This window comes from Acinonyx jubatus, chromosome A2, assembly GCF_027475565.1.
Source record: "Acinonyx jubatus isolate Ajub_Pintada_27869175 chromosome A2, VMU_Ajub_asm_v1.0, whole genome shotgun sequence".
Taxonomy (NCBI): Eukaryota; Metazoa; Chordata; class Mammalia; order Carnivora; family Felidae; genus Acinonyx; species Acinonyx jubatus.
In genome coordinates this window covers 8,574,395-8,592,365 of record NC_069383.1, presented here as the reverse complement: position 1 = coordinate 8,592,365, position 17,971 = coordinate 8,574,395, and the positions used below count along the sequence as shown (strand labels likewise).

General features: G+C 41.0%; 1 protein-coding gene across 2 annotated transcripts in view; it reads left to right on the top strand.

Moving 5' to 3' along the window:
* Positions 1-17,971, top strand: part of CNTNAP2 (contactin associated protein 2) — a 1,948,817-nt gene that overhangs the window by 1,183,628 nt on the left and 747,218 nt on the right. For both annotated transcript variants that reach the window (XM_027075690.2, XM_053217934.1), the window contains one exon: positions 2,988-3,094. In XM_027075690.2, coding sequence (XP_026931491.1) covers positions 2,988-3,094 — 107 coding nt within the window. The remainder of the gene's footprint in view (positions 1-2,987; positions 3,095-17,971) is intronic.

Genomic DNA, 17,971 nt, shown 5'->3' with positions numbered 1-17,971 from the left:
AAGCATCTGACTCTGGATCTCCGCTCAGGTCACGATCTCACAGTTGGAGCCCTGTGTAGGGCTCTGTGCTGATGGTGTGGAGCTCGCTTGGGGATTCTGTCTCTCCTTCTCTCTGCCCCTCCCTAGCGTGTGCGCTCTCTTTCTCCTCCTCTCCCTCTCTCTCTCAAAATAAATAAAACTTAATGTTTTTTCTTTAAAAAAAAAAACAAAATAAGAACTAAATGCCAGTACCAGCAAAAGGATACTATCTGTTTAAAAAATGCGAATTATAAGGAACAGAGATTACCAAATGAGATATTAAAACCCCATTTAAATAAGAGACCACTTTTAAAGAAATCTTTAATACTGAATTTTAGCAGCATTCAGTCAGTCTCACTTGATGGTTATACACTTTGCATGTGTGTTTAAGTACATGGTAGTCTTTTTTATCATTGAGAGGTGGCTTCTCTGCTTTGTGCGTTATTTAGAGCACATTGAGATTCCGAGCTGGCTTTGCTTTGCAACTCAGTACACTTCTGCATCACTTCCTCCTGAATTAATTGATATAATGAGCTGATGTAAATTACTTTCACTGTTAGACTGAGCTAATATTAACCCACAACCATTTAGAAAGTAAATATACCACACAAAGCCATATACACACTGAATTCCAAAATTAAGTACCAAAGATGTTTCTTTAGTTTTTCATAATTTTTGAGTGTCTATCCCATTGCTTTCTCTCATGATCTGGAGAATCAGGGCCTCTTCAGAGGCCCATGCCATGCCTCGGTGCCTGCGAGGGTACAGGAGGGCATGGTTCTCTGTCTGTGTCATCGCTTTCTCACTCTCTGCTGGGAAAATTTTCAGCATGTTATTATAAAAATGCAGTGAAATGCTTTAAACTTCATATTTATTTATATTCTACCCATAGCTACTCTAATGTCCATATTTCTATAGCATTTCCGATTCCTTTTGTATTCACTAAATTCTGCCTGGCGTTGTATTTTGTGTGAATCCTATTCCCCACCTCCACCTAGGTCATAAGGTCTTTGGAGAAGGACCCTCCTTAGAGCCTTGAAAACACCAAGCCCAAATTCGTATGAAATACAAGTGCCTTTTAAGGTAGACTGAATTTTCCACACCCACCCTTCCCCATGATAATCCAGCACTTTTTGCTTCTGTTGTATTTTCCCCCAGCAATGCTCTTTCTCTCAGTTCTCTTATAATCTTGTCTGTTCATTGAGGCTCTACCTAAAAGCTTTATATTGTGCCCCAAATCTACATATGATCCCTCATGTGAAACTCCATCATGCATCATTTGCCCCTGCACTATGGCACTTTTCATTTCCATCTTACATTATAGTTTTCATATATACAATATATTTACTTTTATAGGCTGTGAGTTCTTGAAATCTTACTTGCCTTCTATTCCCATGTGCTATGCACATAGCAAGTGTTCAGTGAATGTGTGTTGCATCACTAAAGGTTTGCAAAGAGTTGTAGGGGACCACATTCCTACATAAGAATGGGAGGTTCAATGCCAGGTGGAATTATGCCTGCTATGGGTTTAGGCATGACTGAGGGTAAATCAAGAATGGGGGGATGACGAATGCTGTCTCTGAGACCAGCCCTATCAAATTTCACAGCAGGAAGCTACCAGGGCATTATGACTCAGGGGTCCCATGCAGTGTGGGTCCCTCTCAGTCCATTGCCTGTGATCCACTATGATAGATTCTACTGTTTTAACCTGGGTAGACATTTCCGTTTTAGACAGTTTCTTATTAAAATCTTGAAATCTTTTGTGAATGGTAATATGGATAATGCCTTTGTTATCTGTGAGCATCTTAACCAGAATTACAAAGAATCAGGTTTTTGGGAAGTTGCAGAAAAGAATTGGTGGGAAGAATAAGACAGTAGGACCAGGAGGAAGTAAAGAGTCTGCTATTGAAACAGGAGTGTTTCTGAACAGGTTTCAACCTCACTGTAGTGAGGATACAGGCAAGCTAGGAAATTATGCCCTGGACATTGCAGTTCAAATATTTGTATCTCCCCTATGCTGTCCCTCTATTTCCTGCCTGTTAGTTATCTAGTCTATGCGTACCTCCACACCTTACAGGTACTTGTAGGGTAGGTAAAATTACTCCGTATTTCAAAAGAGAAATTGATATTAAGAAAGGTTAGGGGCGCCTGGGTGGCTCAGTTGGTTAAGCGTCCGACTTCAGCTCAGGTCATGATCTTGTGGTCTGTGAGTTTGAGCCCTAGTCAGGTTCTGTGCTGACGGCTCATAGCCTGGAGCCTGCTTTTGATTCTGTGTCTCCCCATCTCTCTACGCCTACCCCACCTGTGTTCTCTCTCTCTCTCTCAAAAAATAAACATTAAAAGTAAATGGTTAACTTACGTAGCCACAACTGGCTGTATCATAAATAGAAAGACAAAGATTTCAACATGAAACCCACATTTTCCCCTGTATTATGCTTGATGTTTTGGATATGTGGCTTTCGTTCACCAGCTGGACACAGGGGGAGAAGTACAGAAGAGTTAGCAATCTTTTCTTGCTGTTGCCATGGCATTTTTTCAAAAACTCAAACTGCTATGAAAAACTCAGTGTCACCCCTTTCTGACTTGGTATTGGCCTTGATAAAGAAGAAGACAGGAAACAAGATGGCTACCCTATCTTTCACCAGGAGGAAATCCAGCTAGTGACTTTTTTTGTGTGTAAAGGCAAAATAAAATGAATCTGTGCTATGCAAATGAGTCTCTCCACTGTTTGTTAATTTCTACTGTTTACTCAAAAAATGGGAAACACCAGGCTTGTGATACATCATCTTTTGTGCGCCTGGCACCTTCCATCATGGATCATATTAATCTGCTTAAACTAACAAGGATTAATTGCCTGGGTAAGTCAACCTGGCATTGAAATGATATATTGCCCAGACGGCTTGGAATTTGGCCACTCATAAATCTCATTCGTGTGTTGGTTCATTTCTGTTTGTCTCTTTCTCTGACAGATGTGTGCCCAATCACTGCGAGCATGGCGGGAAGTGCTCGCAAACATGGCACAGCTTCCAGTGCGCTTGCGAGGAGACGGGGTATAGTGGAGCCACCTGCCACAACTGTGAGTGCCTCTCCCTCTCCCTCTGACCTTGTAATTGCACGCAGACCCCGGGTCTTCTGCATGCACCCACTGGTCATCTGCTTCTAAGGAACCCAGATTGTGTTGTCACATCATGACAACAGTTCCGAGTTGTCAAGATACATTCTCTCTTGCCTAATGACTCCAAAAAGAAGGACCCACGTGTCCAGTGTTCCGTAAACATGGTTGGGAAGGGAAGGCTGATCTTGGATTTGCCTCTGTGTGTCTAAGCCATGTCTGGATATTTTGGGAAATTGTGTTAGTGTAATGTATCTGACTGGATCCTCATTTATCAGTTCATCAGAGAGGCAGACACAGTATAATTTGAACCTTCGGTGTCTAGACAGGAGTCGTCTCATGCCCCGTCACAACTATTTGGCCACATTTTTCAGATCAGAAAAATAAGTTAGAAAGTGGAATAAAGCCCATTAAGTTCTGTATCTAAAGCAAGAATCCAAGAAGGCAAGTTGTTTTTCTAGATATTAAAAGTAAAAAGCGCACGTAAAATGACTAGTAAAACACAGATGTGCCTTGTGTTACATAATCGCTTTACGCTGAAAAGTTAAAGATTATATTTTTTTGTGATCCAAGAATATTTTTAAATGAATGTTAACTCTGTATTTGTGACATTAATTTTCCAAAAATGCACGGCTATTTAAAAAGCCCTTTTGGAAACAGATTTGGCATACAACGTATAGTTGAAAGAAGTCCATTGTCTGCAGTGTGTGGTGTGTGTGTGTGTGTGTGCATGCGTGCGTAGGGAGAAAGGAAGCGGGGGAGAGAACGAGATTCTGTCTTCTTCAGTCTCTTCCTAATATGCTGAAAAACTGAGAATCTAATATCTAAACCCTGTAATTACACAGACTTCTTTCATTTCACTTCATTTTTAGGAAACAATGACACAAATATCATCAGAGAAGAGTTCTAGGGTTAATAAAATGCAGTACAGCTCTCTGAGCCTTTCATATCATTATCTGTAGCAAAAGTTAGAAATTGTGTTCAGAATAGAAGACTTCAACAGAGAAAAATGTAATTTATTGTCTTGCGCTTACAATTGTGTTTAGAAAGTTGCTCAAAAACAAGAGACAAAAATGCTCCTAGAAAATTAACATTAACAGTAAGATATACAAGAAAATAAAAACAGATAGTAGGGCACCTGGGTGGCTTAGTCGGTTACGTGTCCAACTCTTGACTTTGGCTCAGGTCATGATTTCACAGTTCATAAGTTCAAGCCCCGCGTCGGGCTCTGCACTGACAGTGCGAAGTCTGCTTGGGATTCTCTCTCTCCCTCACTCTCTACCTCTCCCCTGTTCTTTCTTTCCCTCTGAAAATAAATAAATAAACTTAAAAAAAGATAGTAATTTGGTTATCATTAAAGTCTATATAGGTATATGGAAAAGTAATGAATAAAAAATGAAACTGATACTGAAAGTAGTTACAGTAAAGGAATTATATAACTGAAGTTGCCCCTTGCCAATCATGCCAAAATGTTAAGTTTCAGTCTGTGATATTCATTATATGATAAACAATGGTTGAGTTAGGTAACTTTGATACAACTATGCACATTCACTCCACCAGTATAATTTATATAGTGTGACATATATAACTATAAGGGATCTTTTTCCTAAATATGAAGATTCTAACTAAAGACAAAGAACCAGAAATTGGTTGTGATGACAAGGGGTTCCTAACTCCAGTGACCATTTTGGTATTGAACTGGAAAGCAAGAGGCACCTGGGTGTCTCAGTCGGCTAAGCGTCCGACTTCGGCTCAGGTCATGATCTCACGGTTTGTGAGTTCGAGCCCTGCATCAGGCTCTGTGCTGACAGCTCAGAGCCTGGAGCCTGCTTCTGAGTCTGTGTCTCCTTTCTTTCTGAGTCTGTGTCCTCTTTCTCTGCCCCTCCCCCACTCATGCTCTGTCTCTCTCAAAAATAAATAAACATTTAAAAAAAAGGAAATAATTATTTTTATAGCTGTTTCCTTCATTTAAAGACACAGCAAAGAAAAAGAGATTTTAAAAATATTTAATTTGTTTTAAATTTAAATATATGGTACAGGTTGGATAGTTGAGGTTTTCTTTGTTTGCTTGTTTTTAAAGAGTAATGACTCCAAGTATTCGAAATGTCCTGAGAGTATTTACATAAAAGAGGGAAATGATCTCCTCCCAGGTGCTCATTTCTACCTGTTCATTATTTCACTTTTGTATCTGTAAACGTAGAGTCATTCTTTTAAACATAACCTGATCTCTGCTGGTCTTCTCTAAGTGAAACTGAAATCTTGAAAATCAAGTGTGCGCGTAGAGGTTAGAAGACCACCGTGCCTAATTAGAGAAAGTGGTCACTGACACTATTTTGTGGTGAAAAATATTTATCTTGTACCTTATTGAAGGCTATATGCTTCCAAATAAACTGAAAGGCTTGATTTATCTCTTAGTTACTCCCATGGATCCATTCAAAATCAGAAGGGTCTGGTCCAGCAAGAATAATGTAAAAATATATAGTATATGCCATTCAGTTTGATACAGAATGAACGACATTGCATCTGGCCTCAGTGATAGCACTCATAGCAAGAGCATTGAGGTCCAAAGAAACTGGCTTCCGATGCTGGCTAGCAGACTCCAAGATTACCATGCCTTGTGCCTTTGTGGTGAGTCATTTCACTTCTCGTAGAAGTCACTTCACTTCTTCCTCTTGGCTAAATAGCTACCAAGGTCTCTTACAGTTCTAAAGCCAGTGAGCTGAGTCTTTCTGCTGCTTTTTCTGTGCTCTGTGGTTTTGAACTTTGTTATTGTTATGAAATAATTTAGCTTGTTATTGCCTGCAGAGGACCAAGGATCCCTTTTGAAAAAAAGGACTTATGGTAATTTTATTACAGTACTACTTTTAAAGGGAAGAACAAAAACAGCTAACTAAAATCTAGAGCATAGTATAACTAAATATTTAGTAGAACTTCAAACATTACAGCTGGGCTACTATTTCTACACATTTTCGCCTCGGGTCTTGGGTTGCTCAGGGTGACATAACTATTTCTCAGAAGACCGGTGATCATCCAGGCCAGAGGCTGGAAGATCCAAGATGGAACCGGGAGGCCCTTCTATGATAGGTCACACTGCCTGAGTTTGAACCTGGCCCTGTCTCTTACTTACTTGTAACCTTGGGCACTCAGACTCTTCGAGCTCCAGTGTGAAATGGGTGCAGTGACCCTTGTAAAGCCATCCTAAGATTGAATGACGTGGCTTATGGAAGGCACTGAGAAGAGTTTCAGCAACATTAGTAATCAGCAAATTTTCACTAATTCATCCCTTTTAGGACAAACATCTGATCTGAACTTCTGCATCAGCAACTGACCGTCACATCCCATAACTGGTCACTTAATTTCATACTCCTGTTCATTGTCGTCATTCTCATGGCAGAGTGGGTTTCAAGTGAGTGAACTCCATAGTTTTCTCTTTTTTCCAGAAGAATTGAAGAAAATTAAAAAGGACCCGTATCTGTCTGTTGCTGTGTTTATATGTGGAGAGTTTATCTTCAAATACATTTTGCGTGGGGCTCAGAGGCTTGTCATTTACAAACCACTGTCCTGAGGAGCCAGGATGCCACCCTTTGGATGAGGAAATGCCCCAGGGAAAGCCAAAGGTCAGATCAGTCGCAGGAAAGGGCAACCCGGTGTTTTTTCTCCTAAACACCAAAGAGGTTAGTTTGTGACCAAATCGTGCAAATACATTAACCTGTTGCTGTTTTATCTTTTAAATTTTTTTTAATGTTTATTTGTTTTTGAGACAGAGACAGAGCGTGAGCAGGGGAGGGGCAGAGACAGAGAGAGGGAGACACAGAATCCGAAACAGGCTCCAGTCTCTGAGCTGTCAGCACAGAGCCCAACGTGGGGCTCGAACCCACGAACTGTGAGATCATGACCTGAGCCAAAGTCAGACGCTTAACTGACTGAGCCACCCAGGCACCCCTGTTTTATCTTCTTAAATTTTCTTATGCAGATACATATTCCATTCTCAATGAATTTGTAACTTACTAGTAGCACATAGAAACTTAAAATTGCATCAAAGAGGTTAGAATGATCGTGTTGAATAGTTCGTCTATTGTTCGTTATATTGACTTATCTTCACCCTCTCAAAAGTATAAGAGTGTGTCTTTCTTGTGAGCGAAGCTTCATGTTGGTAGTTACAGTCTTTGTCTCTTCCTGGTGCTTTATAGACCCTTCCAATTGTTCTGCAAGCTTGCTTTCCAATGCTTCAAGTGCTCTTTAAGATCCAATAATCATCTCATGTTTTCCATATGTGTTCCTTACTCTTTGTAATTATGGTGCTCACCTACATAAATTAAATCCAAAAGGCAATCCCTCATCTCAGGGCTTGGTAGACAGATTTTTTCTCATGCTTCTGGAGCCTATCTTTGGCCTCAGTCCTTCTACATATGATATCAACCTCTTAATCGGAACTGCCCCCCAAATCCCCAGAATATTCTCGGCAATATGAAAGCTGTTGACTATCTTCCTAAGCAAGAGGACATTGGACAGATATAAACAGTGTTTGGGGCTGAACATTTAGAAGAATTATTAATACCAGATCTTCATTCTCAGAGAAAATCTTCTTGCAATTTTTTGTATGAAAAGAGAGATCTCATCTTGCACAGATAAATAAACATTACTGTTTCTAGACGTAGTAAGAGGAGATAAATGGAATGACCTACACAGATATCTTCCAATTTAAAAATTATGTGATTTCTGAGTTCTGAGATCCTAAGAAGGAACAGGGTCTGATGTTGCCCCCCAAATGCAAAAGTAAAATTTTTACTAGCCAAAAGCACACGCCATATTCTTTGTAATCCAGGATACCCGTAAGTGATTGAATTCAAGGCATAATTAAAAAAAGAAATTAATCTCACCTGCTTTAGTCACACTAACCTAGGGCATAAACACCTAGATTTATTGGCTATGGGAAATTTTGTGCCTCCATCTGTTTGGAACGACCACAGACCTAGGAATCAATGACGACACCTTGGAATTTGAACATTGCACCCCACCTCTCCCCCTCAAGAAGACATTCACTGAATATAATCATGTCCTTACAGAATTGGAATCCATCGGGGCACCTGGGTGGTTCAGTCGGTTGAGTGTCCAACTTCTGCTCAGGTGATGATCTCATGGTCTGTGAGTTCGAGCCAAGCGTCGGGCTCCGTGCTGACAGCTCAGAGCCTGGAGTCTGCTTTGGATTCTATGTTTCCCTCTCTCTCTACTCCTCCCCCGTGCTCACTCACTCTCTCTGTCTCTTGCTCGCTCGCTCTCTCTCTCTCTCTCTCTCTCTGTCAGAGGTAAACAAACATTGGGGCACCTGGGTAGCTCAGTCAGGTGAGCGTCCAACTTCGGCTCAGGTCACCATCTCATGATTTGTGAGTTTGAGCCCCGCATTGGGCTCTGTGCTGACAGCTCGAAGCCTGGAGCCCGCTTCGGATTCTGTGTCTCCCTCTCTTTCTGCCCCTCTCTTGCCCATGCTTGCTCTCTATCTCTCTCTCTCAAAAATAAACATGAAAAAAATTTTTTAAAAGAATTGGAATCCATCCCTCAGCTATAAATTTAACTGGCTTATACAGACCTATGTAGTATGGCTAAGTTTTTAACCTGATTTTCCACCATACTTTTCCTCACTTTCTCCCTTCTGGTCTCTTTGGCCTCCTTTCAGTTTTTCACGAATGCCCTGTATCCTCACACTGTTCCCTGTGCCCCACCACTGCTGCCACTACAGGACTTTTGCACATCTTCCCTCTCTGCTTTATCAGGTACGTTCTACTCATCCTTCAAATCTCAGTTCAGTAGGCACCTCCTTAAGGAAGCTTTCTGTGACCCTGTAATTGGGCCAAACCCTCTTATTCTAAGATGTATCTTAGCACAGTGATGATGGTGATTCAACATTTATTATTTGTGATTCTTTAATACCATCTGTCACTTCCAGAGGCCCATAATATCTCAGAGGAGACCGTGCCAGGCTCTTTTCACCATTTTATTCCCAGGGCCTGCCCTGCATATAGTATGTGCTCAGTGAATGTTCCCTGAGTCAAAGAGCGAACGAATGGCAGAGAAGGTACAAAGCATCAATAGCTTTTTAAAGATCACTGTCCTTTATGCAAATTCATGAAGATAGCTAAAGTATGAAGAGAAACAAAAGCTAAAGGGACAAAGGAAAACAGGAGGGCAGGTAATACAAGAGGGGTTTGCGGAAGGCTGAGGGGGTAGTGATGGTAATAACAGTAGGAACAACCACTAGCGGTATAAAGTTATAAAAAATTATATGGAAGAAGTCAGTACATGAGCACAGAAACCTGCACGTTTCAAATAATCATGAGGAAAACACTGCGATGTGCATGTGAAGGCATGTTCACCAAAGCAACTTGCTGGAATATGTAGTTATATGCAATGTAAGTTGCAACCAGAAAAATGATGTCTTATTTAAAATAAGGTGCAGTCACCTAATGTACTGGCTGGTGTCTGAGCTACCGTGAAATAGATGCAGGTGCGTTGAAATGTGGACAAGTGAGTGACAAACGTGTTTAAACCTGGGGTGAGATGGGAATAAGATGACCATGGTCCTTTTACTCATCAGGTGATATCACATGTCTATTCTTGCTACCAGAAAATTACAGAGAAGGAAAAGAACTCAGGATTTGAAATTCGATGCTGTGACGTCAAATCCTCAGGCTGTGGGGCCAGCCTTCCCTCTCCGTTAGCAGCGTTTTCCCAGGTGGACGCTAGCAAGTCTCTCCCAAACCTGTGAGTCGTCTGTTTCCTCGACCCCCTTAGCATGTTAGTATGAATGTCACTTACGCCCTTAAAGGGTGAAGCAAACTCTCAGGACACGCTGCTGGCCACTGATAGAGAAGCGTTGGCCTGAATCTGCTTCCACTTTCTTCCCCTCCTCTCTGCTATCTTGGCTTTGGGTTTTGGACGGTCACTTACCCTGTCTGAACTCAAGTTCCCTCCGGGACATTCAGTGAAATATTAGCTCTTAAAATGCTTTGTAAACTTAGAAAGTACTTGGCATCATTCTGTAACTTTTATTGTACGTGCCACCGCATCTTCAGAAACAGCCAGCAAAAGTTTTGTCTGATTACAGGTAGCCTCAGGTTACGAGGCACTGACGTAGTTGATTCCCGAGGAAAAGATCTGAGGATGTCTCAATATTTAAGCCCATAATCACCAAAAAGCTAAAAGGCTTTATTAGCAACTATAATAGCTACGCAGGCTGATTTGCACGTGCAGGGTGAGTCTGCTCTTTCTGACCTGGACACAGCATCCGGTTAGGTAACCAGATCACACTTCTCTGCTATCAGGTGGACAATTAAGTACCAGTCTTCCAGCTTTACCTCCCTCTCATCCTTTTCATCCTGCACCATGACCTACTTCAGATGCTCCGTGTGTCTCTGTCGTTAAGGGATATGTCCTTGTCATTAAAGAGTGGCTCTAGGGCACAACCACAGGACTGTGGGACACATAGATCTATACTCCTACCATTGCTTATTCGTTCTTTGTCCATTCACCGCCAGTGTGGTGACAGTGGACTGCATTCTGCATATGGGGACGTGGAGTAGAGAAAGAAGAGGGGAGTATGTGGGACTGGGTGGCTCAGTCAGGTAAGCGTCCAACTCTTGATTTCAGCTCAGGTCATGTTCTTACAGTCATGAGTTCGAGCTCCCCTTCCAGCTCTGTTTTGATGGTACGGAGCCTGCTTGGGATTCTTTCTCTCTTCTCCTCCCCTGTGCTCTCTCTCTCTCTTTCTCTGTCTCTCCTTCTCTCTCAAAATAAATAAACTTTCAAAAAACAAACAAAAAAAATAAAAGCCCTTGTGATCATAACTCATTTACACATCTTTGGCACATTGAGGTTGTGAACTAAGGATAAATTGTATCGCATGTTTACCTCTTATGGTCTAAGTTGCCACTTTTCATTTTACAAAATATGTATAGGTGTAATCACATGGAAAAATGACTTAATATCTTATCACAGATACTTTGTAGTCCTAAACAATTGTTTCACCTTTTCAGATTATATTGGCAGATTATATCTCCATTTTTTTCTGGACTTTTTTTCTTACCTGACGGATGGAGAGAGATAGGAGTGAGGAGGAAACTGCTCCCAGCAAGGTGTTGGGTGGGGGGCGGTCTGGTTTTCATGGAACACGCACAATTGAAATGACAGTGAGCCCTTGCTCAGTTGTGTGTATTCTCTAGATGAGAAGCTCACTTTCTCACCAAAGCCGAAGCATCTGGGGAGAGAGGGAAAGGAAACGAAGGAAGGGACCAGTGGTGTCCACTTCCTGAAATCACACTGACTTACAAAAAGAAGTCCCCTCTCTCAGATTTTCACCCGGCATCCGCAGATAAAGGAAGACGGAGAGAAACGGGAGAGAGCGACCTCTGTAGAAATGTTGGAAGGGGATTTTTAGAGGCCATTCTGCCTTTCAGCCACAACCAAATAAATTACATTGGATTAAAATAGTGCAGGTCATTTGGAGAAACACAGCCCAAGGACCTTTACATTTCTAAGGCAGCCCAAATTTCAAATTAATCCCTTCTTTTATGCCTTGCTTTGGAAAGATGGCTGAGATTAAACCTAGAAAGAAAGGATTTAATTTCAGTTTTACAAAGACTTTTTCAATAGTTTCAAAAATATATCATTCTCTTTGAATAAAAAGCCTCTGCAAAAAGTTGACCTGTGAATGCATATTAAAAAGCAGCCTGTCATAGAGACTGAGCTCTGATCCTATGAACTGCTCGGAGGCTATAAAATGCCAGTGCTAGGTCTCGAGGGAGTTGACATTATTCATTAAACTCTGTAGTTTGAATCCCAGGGTCTGTCTCATCCGAGGCTCAGAGTAAAGAGAAAAAGGAATGGAAAACACCTCGACATCTTTGCCAGGTTCAGTTAAGGAAAGGGAGATAGAGGGGAAGCCTGATTATTGGCAGATAAAGAAGGAAACTTCACAGACTCTTGTATCTACTCAAAAAACAAGAAAGGAGAATTAAAGTTAAATATGGTATGTGCCTCTCCTTTGATCCTTTAAACATCTCCCAAACCAAACGATTTCTTGCTTTCATATTGACATTAGTCACTCTGCCCCTACTGTAAGACTTGAGCTTTACAAACTCAGAGTAGAGGATTACCTCTAATATATAGGTGGTCCCGGTTCATTCAATAATATTATATGTCCATTTTGTAGGTAACACAGTATGCGGATTTCAGAAATACAGACAAGGGCCTGCTTCCTTATGAAGCAGACACACTGGTTAAAAAAGGAAGACAGACAGTCAGGAGGCATTAATACATTAATAGAAGGTAACATGTTTATGTGCCTACCTGGTGTAAGAGCCAATATGTATAATGAGTGGGAGAACAACGTGGACCAAGGTGGTTGGGGAAGGGTTCTCGAACCAACTGAACCCTGGGGAAGCCCCTTGTTTGCTTGGTTGGGAATTAAGATTGGAACTGGTGGTGGGAAATGTAGGGGTGGGGACAGCAGAAGCAGAGTTTGAGTTTCTAAACCTTTGAGTTATATGCTGGCAGCAAGATCGTTAAATATTCAGGAATTTTGTGAGCCGGTTTTTAAGGCTCAGTAGCTTGAACCAGCTACAGTAGGAGAATGCACCCCGTGGAAATTAACAAGCCCTACAAATCCAGACTCTTATTTGTTGTAAAGCTGGATTACCAGAATACCACTGCCCTCATTCATCAGGCTACAGGCAATGCGTACACGTCTGGCACTGTTATAATCAACATCGATGATGCTCATGAGATGATAGCTACAGTTATCAATGTCACACCGTGAAGAGATATGCCTCATCAAAGGAACAGCAGGATGTGGAGTTGAGTAGGTAGGCTGAGTTAGCCAGGGGACAGTGGCCCTTCAATACCTCACCACCGAAGTATGACTTCAGATGCGACTCTTCATCACTCTTACTCTTATTCTTTAGAAGAAAGAGTTGAGTTCGTCTCACTATATTAATCTGTAAGTGACATCAAAGTTTCCCCTAACAAGACTATGGGCTCATGATTATTCCGGAATGAAGGAGGACTTCTGAGGTCCCTGAACAATATTTAGAGAAGCATTTATGAAGAGCCATTGGATTAGGTGTTGTCCCTTCGGCAGTCAACATTTCTTTTACCGAAGGTGACAAGTGTTTTTTGTTACTCAGCTTGTCTCAACTGTTTAGCTTACAGTATAACCTGAGGTAACAGCTTGTGGATGGATAAATAGCTCTTTTAGCATACAAAACTAATTTTAAGATTACTTTGTGATCATAACCTAAATCTAAAGATTGAGAAGCTTTCTCCTGTCAGGATCGCCTCCCATCTGTGACCCAGCTGTGTCAAATTTCTATTCCTTAAATTCAGGACATTTGGTTTGGTTTGCTAAGCTGTCTATGAAAACAACTACCCAGTAATGAATCTAGTGATATTTTTTTTTCACCATTCACATGAGAAAAATCTGAAGAATGAATGATTGGTTTCTGTTTTGTTTTTGTTTTTCCAACATCAATGTAAACAAAGAACTCTCTTCATTTCTTTCATTATCATGACTGCCTTCTGCTTTTCTTCCTCCTTTCCAAGCCCTCCTGGCAAAAGACTATATAGTTCAGATTGTTGGAATCTGGGATGAAAATGTTTATCTGTGCAAATAATTCCTTCTGTTATATTTGTTGTAGATGGCTAATGCCACTAAACGCAAAAGTTTCCCATGGAAAGTGTAGCAGTTTCCAAGAAAGTGTTGCTCGTTCCCTTTTTTGGATGTGTTCATATGACTGCTTTCAAATTCTAGTGTAATATTTTAAAATATTTTATCTTGGGGTGGCTGGGTGGCTCAGTTGGTTAGGCATCTGTCTGACTTTGGCTCAGGTAATAATCTTACGGTTCATGAGTTTAAGCCCCATGTTGGGCTCTGTGCTGACAGCTCAGAGCCTGGAGCCTGCTTCAGATTCTCTCTCTGTCTCTTTCTCTCTCTCTCTCTCTCTCTCTCTCTCTCTCTCTCTCTCTCTGCCCCTCCCCTGCTCACTCTCTCTCTGTCTCTCAAAAAAATGAATGAACATTAAAAAAATAAAATATTTTATCTTAGCCAAGTGCAAGTGAAATACTGTAAATGGACTTGACTAAAAACGTAACTTTTATGTAAAGTAAGAAAAATGTCCAATGACTTGAGCTTCCTTGGTCTCATCATATAATTTTGTTTCAAAGCTACCGTGATGGCTCCCGTCTGCAAAATCTGCCTTACCCCATTCTTGAAAGACCTTTCTTGCCATCGCAGATGCTGGCATCAAATGCCAGACAAACTTGGCACCTATAAAATCACTGTCATTACTCATTAGCAGGCATCAAAATGTCCTAATAATACTTTTCACCACTATCCAGTCCTGCGGAGACATCAATTAAACATGTCTTGCTTGCCAAGTCACGTGATCAACTTTCACTGTGCTGGAGAAAGCCAAGTGAGGCCATCCAGTCAGATTGGATAAAGAAACACCTTGAAGAGTTTGGCTGGAGAAAAATTCTTTCCGTCCATATTACTGCAATGGAATTCAGAACTCTAGAAAACCCTATGTGTGTTCTGTACCATATGGCTGTCTGTTGCTGAGTTGCCCTTCTTAGAGAACATTCAGGTATTCAGTGGAAGGCATATGCCTACTCAGGAAATACGTATTAAGACCTCTTTATGGTTTAAGTGACTTAGATACAGACTCTCTGAATAAATAAAACCCAAATTTAATCAGGCCAGATTATTTCAAAAGTTCCTAACGTACCGGAAGCTGGGTGAATGGAACAAGCTTGGTTAACTCATTGTCCAAAAGGACATTGAGTATAATTCTTTTATATAATTCTTTGTATAATTCTTTCCTTTGTATAATTCTTTAAATCAAGCTGGCTTGTATTATGTGAGAGAGAAGAAAGTATCATGAACTTGTGCAGGGGAGACAAGATCAGTAATGCAGCGCTGGGAGAGAAGCATGGGACGGCACGTGTATTAGATGCCCTTGGGAAGGCAGGTAGGAAAATCCAGGCGGCCCTACTTGCCCCTTATTAGTGGGAGCACCTACTAGTCTATGATTACGGCACCAGCTGGGGAGGCCTGAATCCCGTCTTGTCGCCACTGGCCATGTGGCCCATTAGCCACCAGGCCAGTCATCCAAACGGTGCCGGAGTGCAACAAACCCTGGGAGAGGAGGCCGAATCGGTGATGGGAGACAGAAGTGTAGTGACTGCAGAACGAATCTTCTTTTCAGCCACACTGCATCCGCCGCTCAGGACACACTTCCCACCATTACCGGATGAAACACAGCATCAACTCTGTCTCGCAGCTTTTGCTTCGCTTGGGTGCCATTGGCTGCACGGGTTAGAGGTCGTTTCGCTAAGCTTATGTCTGCAGCCTGGACTAGGCTTGGGGGCTCATGTGTGTTTTAGAGATAAAAATAATGATATAGAATGATTCACTGGACAGAAGTAATGTGGAAGACAAATTTATTGAGAAGCATTTGAAATGCTATTAGCAGCCACAAGAGAAAGTTTATTAATGGAAAACATTTTTTCCCTGTCTCTTACCCATATAGAGTGGATGTCACAAGAACTCACACGTTGTAAAGGCATATTAGTTTAAAGCCCAAGGAACTTATTCACTGTATAAAAATTTCTAAGGGATTTCGAATTAGGATTCAGTTTGCATTCAAGTTGCTGCTTTTTTCTACTTATCATCACCCTAAGCTTCCCACACACCACCTATCTTAAGATGAGATAAATGAACACGGGGCCCTAAATTCTACCACATGTGGTTCCTTAGCTAAAGAATGGATTCACTTTGACACTTGATTAACACCAATTGCACATGTGGTAATAATAAAAAAACAAATTTAATCTGCACAAACTATAATTTTCATGCTGGGATGATTTAGATTCCAGCAGTCTCTATATTGATTGGTTTAAGAAAAGTATTTCCATTGTGTTTTTTTAATAAGGATGCCCAGTGGAAAGTCACTCTTGAGTCTTGTGGAAGTTTGTGCTTTTCAAAAATGTAACAAATAGAACTTTGATGGTTAGGAAAATGGCCTTGTTCTCCGTAGACTTACAAAACATCAAGATCAAATCAACAAAGTTTGAAGAGGAGGGGGGTAGTAGATATTTTGAAATAATCACTGATATACTAGTGTGTTAAGATTAGAGACCGCACCTAAAAAAAACAAGCGAATGCCCTAAACTGTTGCCCTTTTACAGTCTTCTTTTCAGAATGTCTGCAGCCACCCCATTTTCCTGAATTTTGTCCCAATTCTCTTTTCCACGCTGTGGCTCCCTGCTACTTCTCAACCAAAGAAGGAAGATTTTAAGCAGGGATGATGGGGAGAGAGACTCCGGAGGTGGCCGTTTGGCGATGTGGCCCCTGACAAGTTAATATATTGGACGATGTGGTAGAGAAGCCACATCCCGATTTCTGAGATTAGTCGCCACTGACGCTCATCCCCTGACAGCAGCTGAGGTGGGAGCAAGTTGGGGAATCTCTGAGAAGGAGGTTGGTCTCATCTGCCCACGGGCACACACGAATGCAAAGACCTGCAAGGAGTCTCAGCACCAGTGAATTACAATCACCCCGTTCTGTAGAGACAACATAAAATCTTTTAACAACATTCTGAAACTTCATGAAGGGAATGCGTTTATTTTTTATTTTTTTAATGTTTATTTATTTTTAAGAAAGCATGATCAGGGGAGGGGCAGAGAGAGAGGGAAAGAGAGAATCCAAAGCAGGCTCCGTGCTCTCTGCATAAATGCCGACGTGAGGCTCGAACCCACAAACCGTGAGATCATGACCTGAGCTGAAGTCGGAGGCTCAGCCGACTGAGCCACCTGGGTGCCTCATGAAGAGTGCATTTATTTTAAAATTTGTAGGTCATATCTGTGATATATTTATATTGACATAAATTTGTGTCCATATACCATGTACATATATACTAGATAGACTATTACCTTATGAATCAGAAGGCTCTTTTCCAAAGCCCATTTGGTTAGTAGAATTCTGTTCTTTGCTACCCTATTTTGGATCTTACTAAATATGTATCACACACACACACACACACACACACACACACACACACACAATGATGCAAACTTTAGCAAGTGATCAGAGGTTGACTTTTTACAGGCTCCCTTTTTTAACTTGGTTGCTCATCCATAAATTACTAATGCTATATACATTGCCACACAGACTTTCCTCCTCTCTGCAAAGGATGAGGCCCCAAATGCTGCAAAGGTTGCTGTGGGCTCTTGGCTCAGAAACAGTTCTCTCAGTGCTCTCCTGACGTTATTAATGGCCCTGATGTACAAACCCAGAATAAAATAGAATTCAAATCCAAAGTTAATTTCAAGCTCCATTAGAAATTAAAGGTGTTGGGAAAGAAATCAATATTTGCCCGGTACAAAATGACTAAATTCAAAGCAGTTAATTGCATTATTTTGTAACTTCTAAAAACTATAAAGGACCTTCAAACTACAAAATGTTGCTATGCTCACACATATACACGATATGTGACTAAAAATAATGACAATGAATTCCAGAAGCAACACTCAGAAATCTATTTTATTACTTTGTAGCCATAGCATATAGTATACACACTAAAATGTGTGTCTTAAAATAGAGCCAATTATTCTGTACAATCTGTGGCTATTTTCAGCAATTACCAACATTCAGTTGTAAATCTGGGAGGATTTAAGGAACAGAAACCAGGCAAAAGAGCAAAGAGATTTATTTAAATGGAAGAAGTGTACCCATTTCCTTAATTTTACTTTCTCTTTCTTTCCGGCTTCTTTTTAAGGATTGCTATAGAT